The sequence below is a fragment of the Heptranchias perlo genome, chromosome 1 (assembly GCF_035084215.1).
Source record: "Heptranchias perlo isolate sHepPer1 chromosome 1, sHepPer1.hap1, whole genome shotgun sequence".
Classification (NCBI taxonomy): Eukaryota; Metazoa; Chordata; class Chondrichthyes; order Hexanchiformes; family Hexanchidae; genus Heptranchias; species Heptranchias perlo.
In genome coordinates this window covers 163,574,249-163,601,847 of record NC_090325.1, presented here as the reverse complement: position 1 = coordinate 163,601,847, position 27,599 = coordinate 163,574,249, and the positions used below count along the sequence as shown (strand labels likewise).

At 42.5% G+C, this 27,599-nt stretch overlaps 1 protein-coding gene across 8 annotated transcripts in view; it reads right to left on the bottom strand.

Moving 5' to 3' along the window:
• Positions 1 to 27,599, bottom strand: part of kiaa1109 (KIAA1109 ortholog) — a 460,818-nt gene that overhangs the window by 152,216 nt on the left and 281,003 nt on the right. For all 8 annotated transcript variants that reach the window (XM_067993249.1, XM_067993258.1, XM_067993276.1 and 5 more), the window contains 4 exons: positions 22,242 to 22,410; positions 15,726 to 15,937; positions 11,247 to 11,445; positions 2,801 to 2,860 (listed from right to left, as the gene is read on the bottom strand). In XM_067993249.1, coding sequence (XP_067849350.1) covers positions 2,801 to 2,860; positions 11,247 to 11,445; positions 15,726 to 15,937; positions 22,242 to 22,410 — 640 coding nt within the window. The remainder of the gene's footprint in view (positions 1 to 2,800; positions 2,861 to 11,246; positions 11,446 to 15,725; positions 15,938 to 22,241; positions 22,411 to 27,599) is intronic.

Here is a 27,599-nt window from a genome sequence, read left to right as displayed (position 1 = left end):
CCCCCCCCGACCTTCCATCCACGATCTCGCCCCTCCCCGACCTTCCATCCACGATCTCGCCCCTCCCCGACCTTCCATCCACGATCTCGCCCCTCCCCGACCTTCCATCCACGATCTCGCCCCCCCCCGACCTTCCATCCACAATCTCGCCCCTCCCCAACCTTCCATCCACGATCTAGCCCCCGCCCCTCCCCCCAACCTTCCATGCACGATCTCATTCCCCCCCCACCCCCAACCTTTCATTCACGATCTCGCCCTTCCTCCATCCTCTCTCTAGCTGCGGCATACCTGCGGCATGACATCCCGTCGACAGCCAGCCTCTCAATCTGGCTGGCTGCCGGCCTGGAAACGGAGGCAAAATATTTAAATGAGGCCCTGCCATTAAATTCAACAATATCTCCGGGTACCAAAATTTCGGGGTTTCCCAGCCGCTAGCATCCTTCCCACCCCCCCCCACCTTAAATATCAGGGCCATTGATCTTGGAAACCCTAGGGATATATGGTAGTGAAAATATCACAAGCTGGGCAGACAATATTTCTCTTGCAAATTCAGTGCAAATTCATTAAGTGACTTCAACATTCATCTGTTCACATATGCTCTACCAAATTACAGGTACTAATGCCTCAGTGTTAAGTCCACAGCACGTTCTTAGTTTTGGTGGTGGTCACATGAATTTGTTGCTTGCTTCACTTATCATAGCTCAGTTATGCAGAGAGATTGTAGAAGCTGGGGTCGTTCTCCTTAGAACAGAGAAGGTTAAGGGGAGATTTGATAGAGGTGTTCAAAATCATGAATGGTTTTGATAGAGTAAATAAGGAGACACTGTTTCCAGTGGCAGAAGGGTCAGTAACCAGAGAACACAGATTTAAGGTGATCGGCAAAACAGCCAGAGGCAACATGAGGAAATATTTTTTTAACGCAGCGAGTTGTAATGATCTGGAATGCACTGCTTCTAGAAAGTGTACAGAAGTGTATAAGTGTATAAAAAGTGCAGGGGTGACATTAAAAAGGAAATTAGGAAAGCAAAGAGGGTGCATGAAAAAATATTGGCAATTAAAATCATGGAAAACCCGAAGATGTTTTATAAATACATAACGATCAAGAGGATAACTAAGGAAAGAATAGGGCCTATTAGAGACCAAAAGGGTATCCCTGTGTATGGAGGCGAAAGACGTGGGTATGGTTCTTAACGAATACTTTGCATGTCTTCACAAAAGAGAGGGACGATGCAAACATTGTAGTTAAGGAGGAGGAGTGTGAAATATTGGATGGGATAAACACAGTGAGAGAAGAAATATTAAGGGGTTTAGCATTTGGAAAATTAGATAAATCGCCAGGCCCGGATGAAATGTATTCCAGGCTGTTAAAAGAAGCAAGGGAGGAAATAGCAGAGGCTCTGACAATCATTTTCCAATTCTCTCTGGCTACAGGCATGGGATCCAAGGGAAAGTGGCAAGTTGGATCCAAAATTGGCTCCGTGGCAGGAAGCAAAGGGTAATGACTGGAAGGCTGTTTCCAGTGGGGTTCCGCAGGGCTCAGTACTAGGTCCATTGCTTTTTGTGATATAGATCAATGATTTAGACTTAAATGGAGGGGGCATGATTAAGAAGTTTGCAGATGATACAAAAATTGACCGCGTGGTTGATAGTGAGGAAGAAAGCTGTGGACTGCAGGAAGATATAAATGGACTGGTCAGGTGGGCAGAAAAGTGGCAAATGGAATTCAATCCGGAGAAGTGTGAGGTACTGCATTTGGGGAGGGCAAACAAGGCAAGGGAATACACAAAAAAGGGGAGGATACTGAGAATTGTAGAGGAACAGAGGGACGGGTCCACAGATCCTTGAAGGTAGCAGGACAGGTAGTTAAGAAGGCATATGGGGTACTTTCCTTTATTAGCTGAGGCATAGAATATAAGAGCAGGGAGGTTATGCTGGGACTGTATAAAACACTAGTTAGGCCACAGCTTGAGTACTGTGTACAGTTCTGGTTTCCACATTACAGGAAAGATGTGATTGCACTGGAGAGGGGACAAAGGAGATTTACAAGGATGTTGCCAGGACTGGAGAATTTTAGCTGTGAGAAAAGATTGGATAGGCTGGGGTTGTTTTATTTGGAACAAAGGAGCCTGAAGGGAGATTTAATTTGAGGTGTATAAAATTATGAGGGGCCTAGACAGAGTGGATACAAAGGACCTATTTCCCTTAGCAGAGAGGTCAATAACCAGGGGGCATAGATTTAAAGTAATTGGTAGAAGGATTAGAGGGGAGTTGAGGAGAAATGTTTTCACCCAGAGGGTGGTCAGGGTTTTGGAACTCACTGCCTGAAAGGGTAGTAGAAGCAGAAACTTTCATCAGACTTAAAAAGTACTAGGATATGCACTTGAAGTGCCATAACCTACAAGGCTACAGACCAAGAGCTGGAAAGTGGGATTAGGCTGGAGAGCTCTTTTTTGGCTGGCACTGACTAGATGGGCCAAATGGCCTCCTTCTGTGCCATAAATTCCGATGATTCTATGCCTGAAAGGGTGGTGGAAGCAGATTCAATAGCAATTTTCAAAAAGGAATTGGATAAATATTTGAAGGGAAAAAATTTACAAGACTATGGGGAAAGAGCAGGGGAATGGGACTAATTGGATAGCTTTTTCAAAGAGTCGGCACAGGCACGATAGGCCGAATGGCCTCCTCCTGAATTGTACCTTACTTTGATAGAAGAATCTATCAACTCTTTTGGATCAACATTTCTGATAGTAATGTGAGGCAGGTGCTGATGTGGATACTATTTAGTGAGAAAATAAATTACCTGCTACAGCCTGCCCTGTAGTTCGTGAACATACTTCATATGTCCCATCTGGTACCACACCTGTTAGAACATCCAAAAATACCAAAATTAAATTAACATTCATGGCAATTGTCCTGTAGTAATTAGTTGAGATTTACCAACTCAGCTGTATTGCTATATAGAGTGCTCTTGGAGGCCAGAAGAAAATAAAAATGAGTAAAAACACATTACTTCACCGATGCACAATTAATTACTAGATCAGAGAGACACAGTGGCAATTTGAAGCAGAGACTGCCCAGCCTTTGACCTGAATGAAAGTGTGGTTGCGGAACCTGGTTGTGAGGGACCTTGGGCAAAGCAGTGAAAAAAAGAATGGGAGTGGGAATGTAAACGCACATGGTGGGCCATCAACAACTTTCATTTAAATACAAAATTTAACATAGAAAAATGTCCCAAAACGCTTCAGAGACATGGGGAAAATGCATGCCAAGCCAAAGAATTACATAGAATTAACAGCACAGAAACATGCCATATGGCCTGAAAAAATACTCCACATGAGCCTCTTCCCACTCTATTTACTTTATCTCCCCCTATCAACATATCCTGCTACTCCTTTCTCCCTCATGTACTTATCTAGCTTCCCCTTAAATGCATCTATGCTGTTTGTCTTGACCACTCCATCTAGTAACGAGTTCTACATTCTCACCACTCTCTGAGTAAAGAAGTTTCTCCTGAATTCCTTATTGGATTTATTAGTGACTATCTTATATTTATGACTCTCCCACAAGTGGAAACATCATATTTACGTCTATCCTATCGAACCCCTTCATAATTTGAAAGACCTCTATCAGGTCACCACTCAGTTTTCTCTTTTCTGGAGAAAAGAGCTCCAGCCAGTTCAGTCTTTCCTGATTGTTATACCCTCTCCATTCTGGTATCATACTTCTAAATCTTTTTTGTACTTTCTCCAATGCCTCTATATCCTTTTTGTAATATGGAGACCAGAACTGTGCACAGTACTTCAAGTTCAAGGTTCTACACAAGTTTAACATAACTTCTCTGCTTTTGAATTCTATTCCTCCAGAAATGAACCCCAATGCTTTGTTTGCAATTTTTATGGCTTTGTTAGCCTGCAATGCCACTTTTAATGATTTGTGCATCTGTACCCCTAGATCCCTTTGCACCTCCACCTCATTCAGACTCTTATTTTCCAAGAAGTAGATGGCCTCCTTATTTATCCTACCGAAATGCACCACGCTTATCTATACTAAAATCAATTTGTCATTTATACACCCATTCTGCAAGTTTGTTAACATCGTCTTGTATTTTGTCGCTGTGTTCGTCAGTATTAACGATAACCTCCAATTTGCTGTCATCCACAAATTTTGATATTGTGCTTCTGATTTCCGTGTAACTACCTTTAACCACCCCACTCTGTTTTCTGGCGAGTTTGCTATCCATTCCGCTACTTGTCCCGACTCCAAATGCTCTGACCCGTCATGCGTCGACTATTAGACTTTATCGAAGGCCTTTTGAAAGTATATAAGAACATAAGAAATAGGAGCAGGAGTAGGCCTATTCCCATATCGCTTGATTCCCTTAGTGTCCAAAAATCCCTATCGCTCTCAGTCTTGAACATACTCAATGACTGAGCATCCACAGCCCTCTGGGGTAGAAAATTCCAAATATTCACAACCCTCTGAGTGAAGAAATATTACCTCATCTCGGTCCTAAATAGCCGGCCCCTTATCTTGAGACTATGATCCCTAGTTCCAGACTCTCCAGCCAGGGGAAATAGCCTCTCAGCATCTATCCTGTCAAGCCCTCTAAGAATTTTATATGTTTCAATGAAATCACCTCTCATTCTTCTCAACTCCAGACAGTATAGGCCCATTCTATTCAATCTCTCATCATAAGACAACCCTCTCATCCCAGGAATCAATCTAGTGAACCTTCATTGCACCGCCTCTAAGGCAAGTATATGCTTCCTTAGGTAAGGAGACCAAAACTGTACACAGTACTCCAGGCGTGGTCTCACCAGAGCCCTATATAATTGCAGCAAGGCCTCTTTACTCTTGCACTCCAGCCCCCTTGCAATAAAGGCTAACATTCAATTTGCCTTCCTAATTGCTTGCTGTACCTGCATGTTAACTTTGAGGTTCATGTACAAGGACACCGAAATCCCTCTAACTACCAACATTTCTTCGTCTCTCACCTTTTAGAAAATATTCTGCTTTTCTATTCTTCCAACCAAAGTGGATAATTTCACATTTCCCCACTTAATACTCCATCTATCGCCTTCTCGCCCATTCACTTAACCTGTCTATATCCTTTGCAGCATCTTTGCGTCCTCCTCACAGCTTACTTTCCCACCTAGCTTTGTATCGTCAGCAAACTTGGATACATTAGACTCGGTCCCCTCATCTAAGTCATTGATATATATTATAATTGTCGACTGCATTACCCTTGTTTACTCTATTACTTCTTCAAAGAATTCAATAAGATTGGTCAAGCATGACCTTCCCTATCGACATCTGTGCTGACTGTTCCTTATTATTTTTTCAGATTCTCGATGTTTTTCTATTACATCTGTGAATACAGATTCCAATATCTTTCCTACGCTAACCGGTCTATCGTTCCCTGGATTCGTTCATCGGTGGTGACTGTAGGGCCAACATTAGCTGTCCGCCCGCTCGTCCGTCCGTCCATACATACATACATAAATCTCTTCCCTAGCTTCTTTGAGTATGTGCAGAGGATCCGGGTTTTATCCTCTCTTACTTTGGCGAGTTTACTTAGAGAGACTAACAAGGTGGACATAACATTACGAGAAGAGATCAGAAAGGATAGCAAGACATTTAAGATGGAAGGGAGGGAGATAATTGATAAGAACATAAGAAATATGAGCAGGAGTACACCATACCGCCCCTCCAGCCTGCTCCACCATTCAATAAAATCATGAGGTAGAAGATCAGCCATGATCTTACTGAATAGCGGAGCAAGCTTGAAGGGCTGTATGGTCTACACCTGCTCATATTTCTTATGTTCTTATCAATTATCTCCCTCCCTTCCATCTTAAATGTCTTGCTATCCTTTCTAATCTCTTCTCGTAATGTTATGTCCACCTTGTTAGTCTCTCTAATAAAAACTGATGCGAAGTAACTATTCAATATTTCTGCCATTTCGCTGTTACCTGTGAGTTTATCTTGTGCTTCCCTAGTGGCCTTAACCCTTTCTTAATTTTCCTTTTGTTATTTATCTGTCTATTTAATACTTTACTTTATGTATTCTTTGATAATTTCATTTCACAATTCCTCTTTGGCTTCCTAACTTTTTAAAAACTTATTTCTTAACCTCGTCCTATTCCCAAACTCGTCCTATTCCCTTTTGACATCGTCTCCTTTTTTGTCTATGTGCTTTTTGCTTTTGATTCAATTTTACCCTTATCTCTTTATTATGCCTTTTGCTTTTGATTCAATTTTACCCTTATCTCTTTATTCATCCATGGTGTCTCATTGTTGGCTATCTTGTTCTTGTTTTTTAGCAGAATATATTTCTCCTGAGCTCTATTGATCACTTTTTTAAATATTTCCCACTGATATTGTATCTCTTTGTTAATATTTTTCTTGCAGTTTACCATACCTAGTTCTATCCTCAGATTGGAAAAAAGCTAATTGTCACTTTGGTCTTTATCTCATTTATATCTCTTTCAATCGTTCCCGTAAACTGTATTATGTTGTGTTCGCTATTGCCTAGATCCTCCCCTATAGTTACTTCTCTTATTTGCACTGGTTCATTTCCCATCACTCGATCCAGCAATGATTCCTCTCTTGTTTGATTTTGTTTAATAACATTCCTGTGAAGTGCCTTGGGACATTTTACTATTTTAAAGATGCTATATAAATTCAAGTTACTGTTCTTGTTAGGCTTCTTATGTACTGGGTAAGAAAAGAAGCCTGTACACACTGTAAAAACTCCATTCCCTTTTCCCCTTTCACTATCTCTTGCCAGTTTATTTGGCGGTAGTTGAAATCTCCCATTATTATTATTCTATGTCTTTTACTCATTTCATTGATTTGCCTACATATTTCTCCCTCTACTTCCCTTCAACAACAACATGCATTTATATAGCGTCTTTAACGTAGCAAAACGTCCCTAGGCGCAATTACTATTAGAATCATAGAAGTTTACAACATGGAAACAGGCCCTTCGGCCCAACATGTCCATGTCGCCCAGTTTATACCACTAAGCTAGTCCCAATTGCCTGCACTTGGCCCATATCCCTCTACACCCATCTTACCCATGTAACTGTCCAAATGCTTTTTAAAAAAGACAAAATTGTACCCGCCTCTACTACTGCCTCTGGCAGCTCGTTCCAGACACTCACCACCCTTTGAGTGAAAAAATTGCCCCTCTGGACCCTTTTGTATCTCTCCCCTCTCACCTTAAATCTATGCCCCCTCGTTATAGACTCCCCTACCTTTGGGAAAAGATTCTAACTATCTACCTTATCTATGCCCCTCATTATTTTATAGACTTCTATAAGATCACCCCTAAACCTCCTACTCTCCAGGGAAAAAAGTCTCAGTCTATCCAACCTCTCCCTATAAGTCAAACCATCAAGTCCCGGTAGCATCCTAGTAAATCTTTTCTGCACTCTTTCCAGTTTAATAATATCCTTTCTATAATAGGGTGACCAGAACTGTACACAGGTGGTCTGTAAGCCCTATTAGTAAGGTCAATTCCTTGTTATCCTTTAGATAGAGTAGAATGGGTGATGAAAAAGTAGGTTAAAGAGGCAGGTTTTAAGGAGAGTCCTAAAGGAGAAGAGAGAGGTAGAGAGGTTTGGAGAGTGAATTACAGAGAGCAGGACCCAGGCGGCTGACTGCATGGCCACCAACGGTGGAACAAGGAGAAGAAGGATGCACAAGAGGCCGGAGTCAGAGTAATAGAAAATTCAGGGGAGAGGATTGTCGGGCTGGAGGAGGTTGCAGATAGGGCAGTGGGAGGGCTTGGTGAAATTTAATAGAAGCATAATAATTTAAATTTGAGATGTTTGGGGACTGAGAAACAATGTACCTTAGCAAGAATGTTGGGGTGATGGATATGTGGGACAGGATATGGGCAGGTGAATTTTCAATGACAAGTTTATGGAGCGGAGAGGGTGGGATCCCATCAAGCAAAAACATTGGAACAATGGACTCTAGAGGTGGCAAAGAAACATACAAGGGTTTCAGCGACAGATGGGCGGAGATCAGGCTATGATACGGCGGTGGAAGTAGGTGGTCTTTGTCATGGACAAGATATGTGATCAAAAGCTCAGCACAGAGTCAAACAGGATGCCAAGGTTGCAAACAGTTTGTTTCAACCCGAGACAATAGCCAGCAGGGAAATGGAATTGGTAGCAAGGGTACAGAATTGGAAGCAGCGAAAAAGGAAGAGAGTTTGTGGTAGGGGCCAAAAACAATGGCTTTGGTCTTCCCAATGTTTGGTAAAAGAAGTTAAGGCTCAACCATGACTGGATGTTAGACAAGCAGGCTTACAATACAGAATCAGTGGATAGGTCGAGAGAGGTGGTGGAGAGGTTGAGCTGGGTGCCATGTGGAAGCCGATCCCATATCTGTATCATGTCACCAAAGGGCAGCATGTAGATGATGAAGAGGAGGGATCAAAGGTGGGCTCCTGAGTTGAAGTTGTGGAGGTGGGAAGAGAAACCATTGCTAGAGATGATATAGCTATAATCAGACATGTGACAGCAGAACCCAGCAAGAGAGGCTTTGAAGGCTGCAGCGCAGTCTAGGACAGGGAGGGATAATACATCATGATCAGTTACAGAGCATGTTGTTGGTGGCTTTGGATATGACGGTTTCAGAATTGCGGGAGGGGCAGAAGCCAGATTAGAGTTTACAGCATAGAAGGAAGCTATGCAATCCTTCATGCCTGCTCTTTGCGGGAGAAATTCACTGCCCTGGGCTCTCCCCACTGTCTTGCATCTTTCTCTACTTTAATTAGTTATCCAATTTTCCCTTACAAGAAGCAACTGTCTCTGCATGACAAAGCAGTCCATGTTCCAACAACCTTGTGTGTAAAGAAATTTCTCCTAACATCTCTGCTTAGTCTCATGATAATTTTAAATTAATGACCTCTCTTCACTCACTCTCTAACCAAAGGAAATTGTATTTCCCCATTCACTATCAAAACACTTCACAAATTGAAAAACCTCTGTTGAACGTCCTCTTAGCCTTTTCTAGCTCACTGAAAATAGTCCTAGTATCTCAAGTCTCTAATCGTAACTATAGTTTTTCATCCTTGACATAATCCTGGTGGATCCGTGCTGAATGATCTCTATGGCTTTAATGTCCTTTCTATAATGGGGCACCCAAAACTGCACACAGTGCTGCATTTTGAATAAATGCATCATTGTTTCTTTACTCATGTACCCTATGCACTATTTATAAAACCTAAAATTCTATTGGCCTTTTTTGGCTTTATCTATTTTAAACCCCTGGGTGGCTCTGTTCATCTACATCCTTCATTGTCTTTCCATTAAGTGTATACTTCCATCTGTTTTTTCTCCCAAAATGTATTACTCACACTTATCCATATTAAATTGCATCTGCCAACTGTCTGCCTATTCCACTACCCTGTCTATGTCTTTCTATTTACTAAATGACTTCATTATTTGCCAGCCTTTCTACCTTTGTTTTGAGATTGGTTCCCTATACCCAAGTCCAAATTATCTATATATACTGAGCGCAAAAGTGGATCCAGCATTGACACCTGGGGTACACTACTTCCAACCTTTCTCCAGCTCACGCATCACCCATGTACTGCAACTTTTTGTTTCCTGTCCGTCAACCAACTTGCTATCCATGCTACTACATTTTCTCTTGTATCATGTACCCGAGCTTTTCTAACAGGTCTCCGGGCGGGATTCTACTCTTTGGGGTCAAGGAGCAGCAGGTCAGGACTTCCACCTTCTCCTCCAGCTCCCTTTTTATCTCAATGAACTTTGCCTTTACCAGTTCAGCACCCTTATCTTTGATTCTTCACTATCCTTTTATATCCTTACATTGAACTCAACAATTATGTTGTGGTCACTATTTGCCAATTGTTCAGTTACTCTCAAATCAGTTATTTGCCCATACCAAATCTTCCAGAACTAAATTAAGCAATGTTTCATTGCTTGTTGTACTCGAAACATACTCATCTCGGAAGCAGTCCTGGATGGTTTCTAAAAAGCATTCCCCTGTTACATCATAAATTTCCTTTATTCTAGCTTCTGTTGGGATAGTTAAAATCACTCAGTGTTATTGCTCTGTTATTCTTACTTATCAGATGGACGTAAAAGATCCCATGGCACGTTTCGAAGAAGGGCAGAGGAGTTCTTCCTGGTATCCTGGCCAATATTTACCCCTCAACATCACTAAAACAGATTATCTGGTCATTATTACATTGCTGTTTGTGGGAGCTTGCTGTGCGCAAATTCGCTGCCACATTTCCTGAATTACAACAGTGACTACACTTCAAAAGGAATTAATTGGCTGTAAAGCACTTTGGGACATCCTGAGGTTGTGAAAGACATTGTATAAATGCAAGTCTTTCTTTCTTTTCATATCTTCCTGAACTGTCTACAGATCTGGAAGGATTCAAATCAGGGAATTATAGGAAAGATGGTCATGGATTCGGAGACATCATCATGTTCAAGGACCTTGGAAAGGAATGGCATGAAGTCAAGATGGTAGGTTGCAAGGACAAAAGGGTCGAAGGTATTTTTTTTTTTTAAAAAGGAGATATGTGATGACAGTGGTTTTGAAAGAGAAGGGGACAGTGCCCGAGCAGTGGGAACGATTTACAATGTCAGCTAGTATGAGGGCCAGGATGGGGCAGTTAGGTGGTCAGCAGTTTAATGGGAATGGGGTCAAGGTACCAAGAGGTAGGTCTCATGGATGAAATAATCTTGGATAGGGTGGAAGAGTGAGATGAAGAAGAAACCAGAGAGACAAGGGTTCAGGGCTAGAGCAGGAGAGGGAATGGTGGGAGGTTTGGCTTAGCAGCCAAGGGAAAAAGGGGGAAACAGCTGAATGGAGGATCTCTATCTTGGTGATGAAGAAATCCATGACCTTCATTTGTTGGAGGCAAGGATGGAGTGGGCAGAGGAGAGTGATTTGTGGGGATCGTGAGTAGTAGAGAAAAGGAGGTAGGAGTTATCTTTGCCCTTCTTTGAGCCATTGCCCATTTTTGTAGGAGAGCGCGGTCTTTGAATAGCATTTTGAAAAGAAGCTACCTGAACTTTCATATTTTAAATTTTTGATGAGAAACAGTGCAACTAAATTGATCAGTAAGTTAAGATAATATTGATTTACTTCAATTTACAGAATAATACAATTTGAACACCATTTGTCCACTTTTTTATATATAGAGAGAGAAAAGAGAGAAAGAGAGAATAAATCAGTAAGAAACTCACAAGCATTCATTACTATATCGCCCTGCAATTCTGGTTTCCAGTCATCCCAACTAGTTTCAAATCCATCAGCAAATCGTATGCAGAAATTTTTGAAATGACCTTTGCTGACGAGGGATTCAGACGAGCAAGCAGTAATCAAGGTGCTCTCAATTGTAAGAACCATAGCAGAGCCAGGATCAAAATCAATAGTGTGATTAGCCTGGCAAGATACAATAAACAAATCATTGTTAAAATACCATTGATAATCATACAACAAAGTAAAAGATATTTCAACTATTTCACATAATGTTAAATTTTGTACTTGTTGAAATGCAGTGAACACACCTTTACTAAAAATATGCCTGGAAATAACTGCTTACATTATTAGAACACAAGCACTCAATATTCTCACGTGACATTCGTCTGCCTGCTATTTTAGTGGAGATATAAGTTCATTTGTTTTTAATGGTGTTCAGAGGAATATCATAGGAATGTGTTAAGTATAATAATGTCAATATCACAAACAGTAATTTCTAGGTTTTTATTTAAACAAGTTAGTACGGTGACAATAGTGCCAACACAGTAATATGTATTATGCATTTAGGTCTATAGCAATAAATCACAACTAACATTTTCCAAATTTAATCACAGCAAGCCTTCAGTCTTGTACAAACTCAATCTAAATTGGGACAATTTGAATCAGTTTCAATTCTAATTAATTTGATGTTCAATGTTAGCATTTACCATACATAATATTAATGGGTCACCTTCAAATGTTGTCAAAATAAGAATATTTAATATTATGCCGTGTACTAGTTTATTTGAGCATCCTTTACTTATCAACTACTTGTAGATCTCCTATGGCATTGTTCACAGGTAACCCAGGAACCGAACCAAGGAGACGAGTACAGGAAGAGGAGTAAAGCATTTGATCAGGAAATGTAGCACGGGACCAGGCAGTTAGGGGATGTGAGAGCTGGTACATCGTTGCAGCGGTGCACAAGGCCCAAGTTGAAGCATTGGGATCAGTTTCCTATTATTTGGCAAGTTGGAGCAGTAAAGTCTGTGGCTTGAGGGCAGGTGTGGAGGCTGCTTCAGGTTACATGAGGTATGTAGATGCACTTCCAGTGTTTATTATAAGCCATGATGTAGAGATGCCGGTGATGGACTGGGGTGGACAAATGTAAGGAGTCTTACAACACCAGGTTATAGTCCAACAGTTTTATTTGAAATCACAAGCTTTCGGAGGCTTCCTCCTTCGTCAGGTGAGTGTGGGATTCCATAAAAGTACAGCATATATAGTCAGAGAACAATGCCTGGTGATTACAGATAATCTTTCCAACTGCCCGTTATCAAAGCAATCAAAGGAGTTGAATGGTGTTCAGACAGAGAAACATTACGTACAAGACTACTGAACACACAAACGGTCAGAACACAAAGACAGAGAGAGAGAGAGAGACAACCGAAAGGCAGAGAGAGAGAATGACCAGTTGTATTAAAAACAGATAACTTTTTTTCGCTGGTGGGGTTACATGTAGCGTGACATGAACCCAAGATCCCGGTTGAGGCCGTCCTCATGGGTGCGGAACTTGGCTATCAATTTCTGCTCGACGATTTTGCGTTGTCGTGTGTCTCGAAGGCTGCCTTGGAGAACGCTTACCCGAAGATCGGTGGCTGAATGTCCTTGACTGCTGAAGTGTTCCCCGACTGGGAGGGAACCCTCCTGTCTGGCGATTGTTGCGCGGTGTCCGTTCATCCGTTGTCGCAATATCTGCATGGTCTCGCCAATGTACCATGCTCCGAGGCATCCTTTCCTGCAACGTATGAGGTGGACAACGTTGGCCGAGTCACAGGAATATGAACCATGTACCTGGTGGGTGGTGTCCTCTCGTGTGATGGTGGTATCTGTGTCGATGATCTGGCATGTCTTGCAGAGGTTGCTGCGGCAGGGTTGTGTGGTGTCTTGGACGCTGTTCTCCTGAAAGCTGGGTAATTTGCTGCGAACAATGGTCTGTTTGAGGTTAGGTGGCTGTTTGAAGGCGAGTAGTGGAGGCGTGGGGATGGCCTTAGCGAGGTGTTCGTCGTCATCGATGACATGTTGAAGGCTGCGAAGAACATGGCGTAGTTTCTCCGCTCCGGGGAAGTACTGGACGACGAAGGGTACTCTGTTGGTTATGTCCCGTGTTTGTCTTCTGGGGAGGTCTATGCGATTTTTCGCTGTGGCCCGTCGGAACCACGGGCCAACGGGCCACAGCAAAAAATCGCTTAGACCTCCTCAGAAGACAAACACGGGACACAACCAGAGTACCCTTCGTCGTCCAGTACTTCCCCGGACCGGAGAAACTACGCCATGTTCTTCGCAGCCTTCAACATGTAATCGATGACAACGAACATCTCGCTAAGGCCATCCCCACGCCTCCACTACTCGCCTTCAAACAGCCACCCAACCTCAAACAGACCATCGATCGCAGCAAATTACCCAGCTTTAAGGAGAACAGCGTCCACGACACAACACACAACCCTGCCACAGCAACCTCTGCAAGACATGCCAGATCATCGACACAGATACCACCATCACACGAGAGGACACCACCCACCAGGTACATGGTTCATACTCCTGTGACGCGGCCAACGTTGCCCACCTCATACGTTGCAGGAAAGGATGCCCCGGCGCATGGTACATCGGCGAGACCATGCAGACACTGCGACAACGGATGAACGGACACCGCGCAACAATTGCCAGACAGGAGGGTTCCCTCCCAGTCGGGGAACACTTCAGCAGTCAAGGACATTCAGCCTCCGATCTTCGGGTAAGCGTTCTCCAAGGCAGCCTTCGAGACACACGACAACGCAAAATCATTGAGCAGAAATTGATAGCCAAGTTCCGCACCCATGAGGACGGCCTCAACCGGGATCTTGGGTTCATGTCACGCTACACGTTACCCCACCAGCGGGAAAAAAGTTATCTGTTTTTAATACAACTGGTCATTCGCTCTCTTTCTCTGCCTTTCGGTTGCCTTTCGGTTGTCTCTCTCTCTCTCTCTCTCTGTCTTTGTGTTCTGAATACACAAACGGTCAGTAGTCTTGTACGTAATGTTTCTCTGTCTGAATACCATTCAACTCCTTTGATTGCTTTGATAACGGGCAGTTGGAAAGATTATCTGTAATCACCAGGCATTGTTCTCTGACTATATATGCTGTACTTTTATGGAATCCCACACTCACCTGACGAAGGAGGAAGCCTCCGAAAGCTTGTGATTTCAAATAAAGCTGTTAGACTATAACCTGGTGTTGTAAGACTCCTTACATTTATTATAAGCCACTGTATGTAGTTAGTCCGCTTTCTAGTTGAGCCTCTTCATTCAGGGTAATTGACAGCTGACAGTGATAACTGTGGGAAGCCCCATGAACTCAAGTCCCTTGCACTTGAAAGACAGGCTCTGATATTTTCAAGTGTGTTGGATGCACAAAAGACGCAAGACATTTACCCCCAATATAAGATGGGAAGAGAAATAAGGGGGTAAAGAGAGAGAGAAACATAAAGGAGAGGGAGAGAAAATTAGAGACGGAGAGACAAAATAAAAGCTATAACTGTACTGTTTTTACAAAATCTGAAAGCTCTGTCAAAAGGTAGATTTCAAACATGCACTGAAGAGCTCCCCCAATGATTCAGCAGTTTAAGACAGTGAGTAGGTGAACCATAAAGGTCCCAGGTTTGAGCTCTGATCTTTATTGAATTATCTATCCCAGCCAGAGCAGGAGTTTGGGGACTACAAATAGCTTCAGAACTCCTAGGTCAGAGAGAGGAAAATTCATGGAAAGCATGACCACTTGGACAAGATACTAGAGGATGACTGTGGCCCCAAGGAACTGTGCCTCAGTAAGGAGTAAATACTCAGGGAAGAAAATTGGTGGAAAAAGGAAGAAAAAATAGAATTTAATTAAAAATAAATAACATGAGTATCACTGCCACTTCTCTTCCAGGAATGCCCACCTTGAAGAAGTTCTGCTCTTCTCTCCGACAAGATTTAAGTTTGTCTTGTTCACCTTCATTGCTTTCCCTCCCCACCCACCTTTCCCTGGCTCTGTACATGCTTAAAAACTGTTAAATCTTTACTTCTTGCAGTACTTACAAAAGATCATCAACCTGAAAAGTTATCTCTGTTTCTCTCTCCACACATGCTGCCTGACCTGCTGAGTATTTCCAACATTTTCTGTTTTTATTCTGAATGTTATTAATGCTGCATTAATAACACTCAGAATATTGTTAATGTGGGCATTCCTGGAAGAGAAGTGGCAGTGATACTCATGTTATTTATTTTGAATTAAATTCTATTTTTTCTTCTTTTTTCCACCAATTTTCTTCCCCGAATATTTACTCCTTACTGAGGCATAGTTCCTTGGGGCCACAGTCATCCTCTAGCATCAACACAATAGTAATTTTATAATATTTGTGACCAATAAGCTGATTGTTTCTGCAGTGGAGTACTGGCATAGTACCTGTATGGTGCTGGTGATAGGTAAGCAGATGCCCAAATCATTCACGGTTAGCTGCAAAAAGAGTGTACCAAATGCTTGGGCAGAGGTCTGCTGGATTCCAGGCAGTTTGTCAACAACTTCTTTCGTAGCAACATGAATATCCTTGTGTAGCGCCATTCGCTGTTCATTCCAGTTGTCATAAGCAGCTTTGTAGTTCAGCCAGAAAAGGACAGCTTCAAAATGAAAAAAGATTATGAATCAATTAATCATAATCAAATCAAAAAATTCATTGCCACTTTTAAATTGATTTTTCAGTCCTTCACAAAAGAGTTTGGCATAACAAATATATAACTCACTGGCAACAAGGTATAGGAAACGGAGAATCATTATCTAATCATTATCTCTATGGCGAGCAAAATAAAGGAAAATCCTAAGATGTTTTATAAGTATATTAAGGGTAAGAGGATGACTAGGGAAAAAATAGGGCCCATTAGGGACAAAAATGGCAATCTGTGTGTGGAGCCGGCAGATGTAGGAGGGGTTCTAAATGAATTTTTTGCATCTGTTTTCACTATGGAGAAGGACGATGTAGACATAGAAATACGGCAGGGGGACTGTGATATACTCGAACATATTAACATCGAGCGGGAGGAGGTATTGGCGGTTTTAGCAGGCCTAAAAATGGATAAATCCCCAGGCCCGGACGAAATGTATCCCAGGCTACTGTGTGAGGCAAAGGAGGAGATTGCGGGGGCTCTGACACATATATTCAGAACCTCTCTGGCCACAGGGGATGTGCCAGAGGACTGGAGAACCGCTAATGTAGTACCATTATTCAAGAAGGGGAGTAGGGAAAAACCGGGGAACTACAGGCCAGTGAGCCTAACATCAGTGGTCGGAAAATTATTGGAAAAAATTCTGAAGGACAAAATTAGTCTCCACTTGGAGAAGCAAGGATTAATCAGGGATAGTCAACATGGCTTTGTCAAGGGAAGATCATGTCTGACTAATTTGATTGAATTTTTTGAGGGGGTGACTAGGCGTGTGGATGAGGGTAACGCAGTGGATGTGGTATACATGGATTTCAGTAAGGCCTTCGATAAAGTCCCCCACAGGAGACTGGTCAAGAAGGTACGAGCCCATGGAATCCAGGGTGCCTTGGCACTTTGGATACAAAACTGGCTTAGTGGCAGAAGGCAGAGGGTGATGGTCGAAGGTTGTTTTTGTGACTGGAAGCCTGTGGCCAGTGGGGTACCACAGGGATCGGTGCTGGGTCCCTTGCTGTTTGTGGTCTACATTAACGACTTGGATATGAATGTAAAAGGTATGATCAGTAAGTTCGCTGATGATACAAAAATTGGTAGGGTGGTAAATAGCGAGGAGGATAGCCTCAGTCTGCAGGACGATATAGATGGGTTGGTCAGATGGGCGGAACAGTGGCAAATGGAATTTAACCCGGAAAAGTGCGAGGTGATGCACTTTGGAGGGACTAACAAGGCAAGGGAATACACAATGAATGGGAGGACCCTAGGCAAGACAGAGGGTCAGAGGGATCTTGGTGTGCAAGTTCACAGATCCCTGAAGGCGGCGGAACAGGTAGATAAGGTGGTAAAGAAGGCATATGGGATACTTGCCTTTATTAGCCGAGGCATAGAATATAAGAGCAAGGAGGTTATGATGGAGCTGTATAAAACACTGGTTAGGCCACAGCTGGAGTACTGTGTGCAGTTCTGGTCGCCACACTACAGGAAGGATGTGATCGCTTTGGAGAGGGTGCAGAGGAGATTCACCAGGATGTTACCAGGGCTGGAGCGCTTCAGCTATGAAGAGAGACTGGGAAGATTGGGTTTGTTTTCCTTGGAGCAGAGGAGGCTGAGGGGGGACATGATTGAGGTGTACAAAATTATGAGGGGCACAGATAGGATGGATACTAAGGAGCTTTTTCCCTTCGTTGAGGGTTCTATAACAAGGGGACATAGATTCAAGGTAAAAGGCGGGAGGTTTAGAGGGGATTTGAGAAAGAACTTTTTCACCCAGAGGGTGGTTGGAGTCTGGAACTCACTGCCTGAAAGGGTTGTAGAGGCAGGAACCCTCACAATATTCAAGAAGCATTTGGATGAGCACTTGAAATGCCATAGCATACAAGGCTACGGACCAAATGCTGGAATATGGGATTAGAGTAGACAGGGCTTGATGGCCGGCGCGGACACGATGGGCCGAAGGGCCTCTATCCGTGCTGTGTAACTCTATGACTAATTTAAATGTACAGATTTGAATTTTAAGATGTAAACAAGATAAGGTATACACATCTTATTTATTTCCTATATAGCATTCACTTTACTATAATATGAGGTTTAAGAGTTTCTCTTAGAAAATTGCAATCAAAATCCAATGTCAAAATCTTTTGTCTGGATGCCACCTGTATTTTAAGTTTCAAATTCTAATTTGAGCAGGTGTATTCCCATTCCTGCATTACCTGAAACAAGCATGTACAGAAACCAATGCACTCAAGTGGGCATTGGATTGGAAGATTGATCTGCATCTATAATAAAGTGTGATTTCATGATCTCCTGTGGTATTGCTCCTGGTGATTTTGAAGATACGCTGCTTTATAACCTCAACAGTATAATGCCACGTAATGCACAATGGATTATCAGGGCCATTTATTTACAACGACTGAAATGATTCAAATTGTCTTTTTATTACATTGTGTTATGGAATTTTAATCTTGAGTTTTGGTGATTAAATTCTGCAATTCTTGTCAGTTTTCCAAAAAACCATAAATTTGTCCTTGATCATTATTAACCATGTTTACATGGTTTTTAACCACATCTTTTTAAAGCCTAGAGTACACAGCAAGACGGTCGGCAAGATGTATTAGGTTTTACGATTGGCATCTGGGGCATGATTTTGACCCTGAGCCGGGAAGGGGGCCGGGGGGAGGGGGGGGGTCAAATTGCGGACAGGGAACCCAGAAGTTAGAGGGTGAGAAGGTTGATTCTCAAACAAGCGTACTGAGCTTGAATAAAGGAGACTATGATGGTATGAGAGCGGAATTGATTAAAGTGGACTGGGAAAATAGATTAAAGGGTAAGACGGTACATGAGCAGTGGTGTTCATTTAGGGAGTTATTTTACAACTTTCAAAATAAATATATTCCACTGAGGAAAAAAGGGTGTAAAAGAAATGACAGCCACCCGTGGCTAAGTAAAGAAATCAAGGATAGTATCCGACTAAAAACAAGGACATATAAGGTAGCCAAACTTAGTGGGAGGATAGAAGATTGGGAATTCTTCAAAAGACAGCAAAAAGTAACTAAAGGATTGATTAAGAAAGGGAAGTTAGATTATGAAAAGAAATTAGCAAAAAATATAAAAACAGATAGCAAGAGTTTCTACAGTTATATAAAAAGAAAAAGGGTGGCTAAGGCAAACATAGGTCCCTTAGAGGATGAGACCGGGAAATTAATGGTGGGAAACATGGAGATGGCAAAAATGCTGAACAAATATTTTGTTTCAGTCTTTACAGTAGAGGACACTAAGAATATCCCAACACTGGACAAACAGGGGACTCTCGGGGGGGAGGAGCTAAATACGATTAAAATCACTCAAGAGATGGTACTCAGTAAAATAATGGGACTCAAGGCGGATAAATCCCCTGGACCTGATGGCTTCCATCCTAGGGTCTTGAGGGAAGTGGCAGTGGGGATTGTGGATGCTTTGGTGATAGTTTTCCAAAATTCCCTGGACTCAGGAGAGGTCCCGGCAGATTGGAAAACTGCTAATGTAACACCGTTATTTAAAAAGGGTAGTAGGCAGAAGGCTGGAAATTATAGGCCAGTTAGCTTAACATCTGTGGTGGGTAAAATTTTGGAGTCTATTATTAAGGAGACAGTAACGGAACATTTAGATAAGCATAATTTAATAGGACAAAGTCAGCATGGCTTTATGAAGGGGAAGTCATGTCTGACAAATTTGCTTGAGTTCTTCGAGGATATAACGTATAGGGTGGATAAAGGGGAACCAGTGGACGTAGTGTATTTAGACTTCCAGAAGGCATTCGACAAGGTGCCACATAAAAGATTATTACTTAAGATAAAAAATCACGGGATTGGGGGTAATATTCTGGCATGGGTGGAGGATTGGTTATCAAACAGGAAGCAGAGAGTTGGGATAAATGGTTCATTTTCGGACTGGCAACCAGTAACCAGTGGTGTTCCACAGGGGTCGGTGCTGGGTCCCCAACTCTTTACAATCTATATTAACGATTTGGAGGAGGGGACCGAGTGCAACATATCAAAATTTGCAGATGATACAAAGATGGGAGGGAAAGTAGAGAGTGAGGAGGACATAAAAAACCTGCAAGGGGATATAGACAGGCTGGGTGAGTGGGCGGAGATTTGGCAGATGCAATATAATATTGGAAAATGTGAGGTTATGCACTTTGGCAGGAAAAATCAGAGAGCAAGTTATTTTCTTAATGGCGAGAGACTGGAAAGTACTGCAGTACAAAGGGATCTGGGGGTCCTAGTGCAAGAAAATCAAAAAGTTGGTATGCAGGTGCAGCAGGTGATCAAGAAAGCCAACGGAATGTTGGCTTTTATTGCTAGGGGGATAGAATATAAAAACAAGGAGGTATTGCTGCAGTTATATAAGGTATTGGTGAGACCGCACCTGGAATACTGCATACAGTTTTGGTCTCCATACTTAAGAAAAGACATACTTGCTCTCGAGGCAGTACAAAGAAGGTTCACTCGGTTAATCCCGGGGATGAGGGGGCGGACATATGAGGAGAGGTTGAGTAGATTGGGACTCTACTCATTGGAGTTCAGAAGAATGAGAGGCGATCTTATTGAAACATATAAGATTGTGAAGGGTCTTGATCGGGTGGATGCAGTAAGGATGTTCCCAAAGATGGGTGAAACTAGAACTAGGGGGCATAATCTTAGAATAAGGGGCTGCTCTTTCAAAACTGAGATGAGGAGAAACTTCTTCACTCAGAGGGTGGTCGGCCTGTGGAATTTGCTGCCCCAGGAAGCTGTGGAAGCTACATCATTAGATAAATTTAAAACAGAAATAGACAGTTTCCTAGAAGTAAAGGGAATTAGGGGTTATGGGGAGCGGGCAGGAAATTGGACATGAAGCTGAGTTTGGATCGGTCAATGCCCTGTGGGTGGCGGAGAGGGCCCAGGGGCTATGTGGCCGGGTCCTGCTCCGACATCTTGTGTTCTTTAGATTTGTGGTTGGGATCAGATCAGCCATGATCTTATTGAATGGCGGAGCAGGCTCGAGGGGCCGATTGGCCTACTCCTGCTCCAATTTCTTATGTTCTTATGTTCTTAAGTACAGGTTCCCCGGACGTCCTTACGATTTTGATATAAGGACATTTTTCAATTTTTTTCTTGGCTTGCTGTCTGATCGGCCTGATTGACAGGCTGGTCTCAGTCGGACAGGAGAGCAACCAGGGAGAGAACGCATTCAGGTAAGTCTTTGGTTGTATGGGTGATTTGGGGGGGGGGGGGGGGGAAGGGGGCGGAGGGTCGGGACTGGGAATCATCGTGGGGGTCCGTGATTGTTAAGGGGGGGGGGTCGGGGGTCATCATAGGGGTCCGCGATCATTTGGGGGGGGGGGGGTTCCCAATCGTTGGGGTGCCGTTGCAGGTAGGTTTATTGGTCTGGGGGAAGCACTCCTGCTCCTCCGTGCCCACAAGCTGTGCCAGAAGGGCACTTACCTGCAGTTTCGAGCCTTCTCGCCTCCTTTCACGTGGCATGGAGGAGGAGGCCCGGGAATCCCAGCCCCCAGGAGTTGAAATTGCAAATTCAGCAAAAATGGAGGCTCACAGCCTCCATGAAAAGGTTTTAATCACCAACCTGCCTCCTGGGAGTGGGGTGGTGCCCGCCCCTCGTCTCGCCCCGGTGAAAACTGGAAATGGGCGGGTTAGGGACGAGTCTGAAATGGTTGCGATTTTGAATGCCCCCACCCCGCCACCAACCCATCCATTTTTCAATGTTAAAATCATGCCCCTGGTGTTTAGCAACAATGAGGGTTTTGGGATTTACTACGATTGGGAAGACTGAGGTTCAACAGAATTGCAATAGAGGTAAATGTTCTTTAGTAGCACGGAGGAGGCAGGGGGGTTTAATAGCACTAGAGGTGGAATCTCATTTTCTGACAGGACTGGTTGGTGGAAGGACGACGCAGAATCTGGTGGCATTGGGCTGGGGGGTGGATCGCATGGTGTCTGGCCGTATAGAAGAGCAGACCCGGGGATTTGGTGGCATTAAAAAGAGAATTCATTGGTCTGAAAGCACTGGATGGGGAGACCAGAATTTCACAACACTGGGGAGGTCAGATAGCACTGGGAATGAGTATCCAGGGATATGGCAGCACTGGGATGGATCCTTGGCTGTGGCAGCACGAAGAAGGGCTGGGGAGGTCAAGGGGGTGCGCCAAAAAAACGTTACAAGTGTTCAGAAGCAATAATGTAAGAGCATTAGTTGTATCTCTGCATATCAACTGATGGATAGAAAAGCATACCTCTGTCAAAGGCCACAGGCTGAGCATATATTATTGGTCGACTAAGTGTGATGAGAACAGCTTCCCTATCAAAAGCGCCGCTGATCTCTTCTTGCAGTGCATTCCTCAATCCAATCCGTGTTTTGAAATATGCGACTTGATGGAAGTCTGAACCAGCTTCTTCATAGACCTAAAGTCAATAATACGGTGAAAAATTTAAACGAGAGGCAAACAGATCAGACCAAAATCCAGGGAAATGTTGAAACTGGAAAAGGTAGAGGCCAGAAATTATGGTGCAAGGGAGGGTCGATGGCCACTTGAGTACAAACAGGGGATGTAACAAGATAACAGGCCAAGTGTAAGGTTCTGAGCATACACAAAAGTAGCAAGGGAATGGGAGAAACCAATCCCTAAACAATTTGCACAGAAATACAAATAAAAATTAAGTTTAGGATCTAGAGATTTACACAGATCCCTGAAGGTAGCAGGACAGGTAGATAAGGTGGTTAAAAAGGCATATGGGATACTTTCCTTTATTAGCCAAGACATGAAATATAAGAGCAGGGAGGTTATGCTAGAACTGTATAAAACATTAGTTAGGCCACAGCTTGACTACTGTGTACAGTTCTGGTCACCACATTACAGGAAAGATGTGATTGCACTAGAGAGGGTACAGAGGAGATTTACGAGGATGTTGCCTGGGCTGGAGAATTTTAGCTATGAGGAAAGATTGGATAGGCTGGGGTTGTTTTCTTTGGAACAAAGGAGGCTGAAGGGAGATTTAATAGATAAAATTATGACAGGGCTAGATAGAGTGGACAGGGAGGACCTATTTTCCTTAGCAGAGGGGTCAGTGACCAGGGGGCATAGATTTAAAGTAATTGGTAGAAGGATTAGAGGGGAGTTGAAGAGAATTTTTTTCACCCAGAGGGTGTTGGGGGTCTGGAACTCACTGCCTGAAAGGATGGTAGAGGCAAAAGCCCTCAACTCATTTAAAATGTACTTGGATGTGCACTTGAAGTGCCGTAACCTACAGGGCTACGGACCAAGTGCTGAAAAGTGGGATTAAGCTGGATAGTTCTTTTTCGGCCAGCATGGACATGGGCCAAATGGTCTCCTTCTCTGCCATAACTTTCTATGATCGATGATATAAAACTATGATGTTACAGATATCACGGAGGCTTCGCTTAATAATAATGATTCACTGGGGAATTAATTTACAGAGATATAAATTGCTTTGTAGTGATAGAAATTATAAGCAGGGATAGGGTGTGGCTTTTTTATTGAATATAAATTGAGAGATGAGGAGGAAATGAAACATAGAAATTAGATGCAGACAAAGTACAAATATGTGGATCAAGGTAGGTGACAGTAAGGGGGGAATAAAAACTATTAGGATCTGTTGATGGCCACTGGATCAAGAAGAGAGATTAAAGCTGGAACTTTATACTCAGATAAGAAGCGATAAACCAATTGTCATTGGCGATTTCAATTTACATGGGATAAATTGGGAATTCTATAATGGGAGTCAAAGGAGTGAAAATTGTTCCTCAACATGATAATAGACTGCCATCTATCTCATAAGGTTAAGGAATACTTATGAATTCATTGGAAATAGAAATAGTGTCTAAGAATTGGAGAAGGGTAAACATAATACCAACTTCTAAGAAGAGGCAGAAAGATAATCCTGAGAACTACAGACCAGTAAGCCTGATATCTATAGTAAATAAAATATGAGAAGGTATCATAAAGGAGGGAATAATGAAGTACCTAGAGAATGATGATAACAAGAATAAGAGGAAGTCCACATAACTTTACGGGAGGGAGATTAAGTCTTTAAAATCTATTGGACTCCTTCAAATAGATAACTGATCTGGTGGAGAAGGGAACCTGAGTAATGTTGCGTATTTAGATTTTAGCTAAGTTTTTGGCACAGTACCACAGAGGTGATAGGTCCACAAGTTCAGAAGGCATGGAATAGGGGGCTTTGGGAGTGGATCAGAAATTCACTCAGAGGTAGCTAAATGTAACTGGATATGGAAGGGTAGATGAATATCAGAATGGAAAAAGTTGATTATAGAGGTGCCTCAGGTTTCAATGTTGGGTCACATTTACATTGTTCGTAAATTATCTGGAAATGGGTACAGAAATGAAGCTGTAAAAATGTGCCAATGGGTTAAAGAGAAAAGGGTGGCAAAGAACAGGAGATCAAATATAGAGGAATCTAAACAGATTAAGGATTGTATTGACAAATGACATATTTAATATAAGCAAATGCAAGGTGGTTAGTTCATTGAAATCATCAGCACAGTCTGAAACAGCAGAAAACAAGGCAAACAAGATCCTAAGGTAAACAGCTAGAAGGATCGGAGGGTGTTAATGAGCTGGTATAGACCAGTGGTTCAGCAGCACCTGAAGTACTGTATGCAGTTCATGTCATCATAGCACAGTGGGGACACTTTGGCTTAGGAGTGAGTACAGAGGACACCAGAGATTATGAGCAGAGACAAGGGAACCAAGGAATCTTTACACCACACAAAAGATAACACAGGTGTGGCTTTATCAAAGTTTTCAAGATTCTGAAGGGTACAGATAAAATGAATGCTAAAAAATAATGACATAACTACAAAATTCTGCATGGACTCAAGCTCAGAAAAGAAGAGTATAGCATGATTACATAGAATTACATTGAATGTACATCACAGAAACAGGCCAATCGACCCAACAGGTCCATGCCGATGTTTATGCTCCACATGAGCTTCCTCCCTCCTTCATCTAACCCTATCAGCATATACTTCTATTCCTTTCTCCCTCATGTGTTCATCTAGCTTCCCCTTCAATGGATCTATGCTGGTCACCTCAACTACTCCTCATGGTAGTGAATTCCACATTCTAACCACTCTCTGGGTAAAGAAGTTTCTCCTGAATTCCCTATTGGATTTATTAGCGACTATCTTATAATTATGATACTTTTTGAACTTCAGAACTAGCCAGATGGTCTGCAACAATCATTTCTATATTCTATGAACCAATCATCCTCATTTGTATTTGTAATTTTCCACCATTCTCTTGTGATATGGGACTAAAAACTCCACGGGCATTTATATTTTTGAAATGCAGTGACTATTGTTACATAGCCAATAGCAGCCATTCTGCACCACCATTGTCCCACAAATAGCCATGGGATGAATGCCCAAATAATTGTCTTTATACAACTGTTGTGTTTTTAATTCCCCATTGTATGTCTCACCATTTTTCCCCTCAGTTTTCCATCTTCTTCTCACCCACTCTCCCAAAGGTTCCACTGGCTCCAGTAGATTCCTCAGGTCTCAATTGAGTGACCATTGTTCATGTATGAACTAGACCAGTTAGCCTCATATTATTTTGAGCATTGGGCACTGGATGGTGATTGGAAGCAAGAACTCTGGTTGATTTTCTTTCTTGCCCTTGACCAGGGATTTTTAGGCCAATTATAGTGCTACAGTTGCTGCCCAGCTGAGATCAGTTTATTCAGCAAAGCCCAGGGATCAAACCTGGCACTTTCTTAGGCTGTAAGGCTCAGTACCATAATGCATTTTCCCACTTTCCTTACAGGAGGGTACGATAATATTGCAGTTATGGGACTAAAAACTCCACGGGAAAAGTGATCCAGCCATGGTTAACTAGAGAAGTTGAGGATAGTATTAGATTAAAAGTAGAGGCTTACAATGTTGCCAGAAAGAGTAGTAAGCCAGAGAATTGGGAGGGTTTTAGGAAACAACAAAGGGTGACCAAGAAATTGATAAAGAGGGAGAAAATTGAATGAGACTAAACTAGCAAGAAATATAAAAACAGATTGTAAGAGCTTCTACAAGTATGTAAAAAGGAAGAGATTAGCGAAATAAATGTGCGACCCTTAAAAGCAGAGACAGGAGAAATTGTAATGGGGAATAAGGAAATGGCAGATGCGTTAAACAAATATTTTGAATCTGTCTTCACAGTAGAAGACACAAAAAATATACTGGAAATAGTGGGGAACCAAGAGTCTGAGAGTGAGGAACCTGAAGTAATTAAGATTAGTGAAGAAAAAGTACTGGAGAAATTAATGGGACTAAATGCCGACAAATCCCCTGGACCTGATGGCCTACATCCTAGGGTTTTAAAAGATGTGGCTGCAGAGACAGTGGATGCATTGGTTTTGATCTTCCAGAATTCCCTACATTCTAGAACGGTCCCCGTGGATTGGAAGGTAGCACATGTAACCCCGCTATTCAAGAAAGGAGAGAGAAAACAGGGAACTATAGGCCTGTAGGCCTGACATCAGTAGTAGGCAAAATGTTAGATTCTATTATTAAGCACATAGCAACAGGGCACTTAGAAAATCATAATATGATTAGACAGAGTCAACACGGTTTTATGAAAGGGAAATCATGTTAGACAACTTTATTTGAGTTTTTTTTGAGGGTGTAACTCACAGGGTAGATCAGAGGGAACCGGTGGATGTAGTCTGCTTGGATTTTCAAAAGGCATTCAATAAGGTGCACACAAGAGGTTGTTACACAAGAATAGGGCTCATGGGATTGGGGGTAGTACATTAGCATAGATTGAGGATTGGTTGACGGACAGAAAAAAAGAGTAGGAATAAACGGGTCATTTTCGTGTTGGCAGGTTGTAGCTAGTGGGTGCATCAAGGACCAGTGCTTAGGCCTTAGCTGTTTCCAATATATATTAGTGACTTAGATGAGAAGACAGAGTCTAATGTGTCCAAGTGGTGGAAAGTAAGCTGTGAGGAAAACGCAAAGACACTGCAAAGGGGTATAGGCAGGTTAAATGAGTGGGCGAGAAGCTGGCAGATGGAGTATAATGTGGGGAAACGTGAAATTATCATAGCAGGCTATTTTTTTAAAAAGGTAAGAGACTAAGAAATGTTGGTATCCAGAGAGATTTGGATGTCCTTGTACACAAAATCACAGAAAGTTAACATGCAGGTACAGCAAGCAATTAGGAAGGCAAATAATATGTTAGCCTTTATTGCAAGGGGTATGGAGCATATGAGTAAGGAGGTCTTGCTGCAATTATATAGGGCTCTGGTGAGACCACGCCTGGAGTACTGTGTATAGTTTTGGTTTCCTTGCCTAAGGAAGGATATACTTACCTTAGAGGCAGTGCAACAAAGGTTCACTAGATTGACACCTGGGATGAGAGGGTTGTCCTATGAGAAGAGATTGAGTAGAATGGACCTATATTCTCTGGAGTTTAGAAGAATGAGAGATGATCTTATTAAAACATATAACATTCTTAGAGGGCTTGACAGGGTAGATGCTGAGAGCTGTTTCCCCTGGCTGGAGAGTCTTGAACCAGGGGGCACAGTCTCAAGATGAAGGGCTGGCTTTTAGGATC